Below are 2,172 nucleotides of genomic sequence, written 5' to 3' on the forward strand. Positions count from 1 at the left end.
CACTAGGTGCATATTAGCATATGTCAATCAGCAGACTGCACATGAGACCTGGACATCCACTGGGCAGTTGCATGAAGGAGGGCTGTTTTCAGACACCGCTGGAGAGTGGCTTGAACGATAGGGTTTGGGGCAGGTGCAGGCGATGTGGGAAATGACACCAAGAACAAGGGCAGCAAGAGAAACCAACTATGTGGGCCCAGAACCTAACACCGTACATTAAACAAAGACACCCTCCTTCCTCCACCAAGGAAGCATTGGTGGGAAAGGGCTGAAGAACCTCTCTGCCAATGCAGAGCAGAGGCTGTGCGCTCAGACTGTAACTCTGGTAGGAGCCATGGCATGAGCCTGAATATTTAGTCACCCCAGGCCTGACCCCCATCTCATGCAGCCATGGTGTCTAGGGACCAACGTGTTTTCTAACAGGCTGCAGAGTGTCACCTTGAGTCCTTCAGAGGGAGGGACAGTGCTGCTGTCACCTACTTCTCCTCCTCCTTTGTCCTCCTCTAACTCTCCCTCCAAAAGCAATGCACAGATTGAGGTCCTATTAGATTTTATTACCGTGCAAGCAAAAACAAATTAAAACAGCGGCAAGGACCCAGCCCATGCTCTTTGTTCTCTGCTGGATTTTCAGGTATTTTAGACTCCATGGAAGCTGGAGAGAGAGCAGCCCCAGGGGAGCTTCTGAGCACCTCCTACAGGTGACACAGGAAATCTGCATTGCAATTCAACATCCCCCACCCCACCCCTAGTGCTAGAGCGGGACCTGCATTATCTCATAGACCACGGTGAGGTTTTCTGCTGCCACCACCACATACGGCCTGTCGTTGGCATGGATCTCTTGGTGCCTGTTGAGGCTTGATTTGCGGGTGAAGTTCTTCCCGCATTTGGTGCAGACGTGGGACCTTTCCCCGGCATGGATCAGCTGGTGCCTCTTCAGGTGCCCAATGGCACCGTAGCTCTCTCCGCACTCCGTGCATATGTACGGCCCCTCCCGCGTGTGGATCAGCTGGTGCCTCATGAGGTTGGCCTTCTGACTGAAGCTCTTGCTGCACTGAGCACAGGTGTAGGGCTCCTCCCTTGTGTGGATTCTCTGGTGCGTGATCAGGGTGATCTTCTGCCGGAACCCCTTCCCGCACTCGCTGCATGTGAAGGGCCGCTCCCCCGTGTGGGTCCGGCGGTGTGTGATGAGCTGCGACTTGTCGATGAAGCTCTTCCCGCAGTCAGCGCATTTAAAGGGCCGCTCCCCTGTGTGGATCCTCTGGTGAATGATGATGTTGGACTTCTGAGTGAAGCATTTGCCGCACTCGGCGCACTTGTACGGCCGCTCCCCTGTGTGGATCCTCTCGTGCTGGACAAGCTGGGACCTCACGAAGAAGCACTTCTGGCATTGGCCACACTTGAATGGCCGCTCGTCCCGGTGGGTGCGCTGATGCTTGGTGAGGTTGCCTTTCTTGCTGAACTTCTTCCCACATTCAGAGCACGTGTGAGTCCGCTTTCTCCTCAGGCCTCCCCTTGGGACGGAGAGTGCTCCCTGGTGGCTTTCCTCGACTTCCAGGCTGGGGGATGGTTCCGCTTCTGCGGTGCTTGTCTTGTGTCTTATGAGATCTCCTGTCAGATCTCTCTCACACCTGTTGGGTTCCTGTGAGCCTTGTCTCCTGAGAGGTCTCTGATGGGCTGTGAGATCTCCTGTTGCTGTTGTATTTCCCTCACACCCATTGGGTACCTCATGGCCCTGTCTCCTGTGAGGTCTCCGATGGGCTGTGAGATTCCCCTTCTTAACAAAGCGTTTCCCACATTTGGCATACTCATGTGCTCTCTCTCCCGGCTGTGTGGTACCTACGTGGCTCCCCATGGTGCTGAAGCTTTTCTCATCTCCATCACCCTTGCCATGCTGGGCTCTCCAGTGGGCTGTCAGATCTACCATCTGATCAATGCTTTCCCCATGTTCGCTGCATGGCCCCAGTCTCTCTGGTGCGTCTAATTTAAGGATTTCCATTGTAATGCTGCTCTGCTCCCAGGCTGCCCTGATGGACCAGGCCGCTGGGCTGTTATGGAAGCTTTGTTCGCAGGGAGTGGGTATGTCACATCTGTTTCCGGCTTCGTTTTGCTCTTTCTTTGCTTTATCCTGACTCATGAAGATTTCTACCTCGCATCGGCGTGCTCCCACTTCTC

At 54.6% G+C, this 2,172-nt stretch overlaps 1 protein-coding gene across 1 annotated transcript; it reads right to left on the reverse strand.

The window, feature by feature from the left end:
• Positions 1-751: 751 nt before the first annotated feature.
• Positions 752-1,924, reverse strand: LOC144260209 (uncharacterized). The gene has a single exon (XM_077808763.1). It carries the CDS (start codon positions 1,922-1,924, stop codon positions 752-754), a length of 1,173 nt encoding a protein of 390 aa, XP_077664889.1.
• Between the last annotated feature and the right edge of the window lie 248 nt (positions 1,925-2,172).

The sequence above is a fragment of the Eretmochelys imbricata genome, chromosome 2, assembly GCF_965152235.1.
Source record: "Eretmochelys imbricata isolate rEreImb1 chromosome 2, rEreImb1.hap1, whole genome shotgun sequence".
NCBI lineage: Eukaryota > Metazoa > Chordata > Testudines > Cheloniidae > Eretmochelys > Eretmochelys imbricata.

What these genes read in the sequence shown, in the direction of transcription:
- LOC144260209 (XM_077808763.1), bottom strand. Translation starts at nt 1,924, where the DNA reads ATGGTAGATCTGACAGCCCACTGGAGAGCCCAGCATGGCAAGGGTGAT.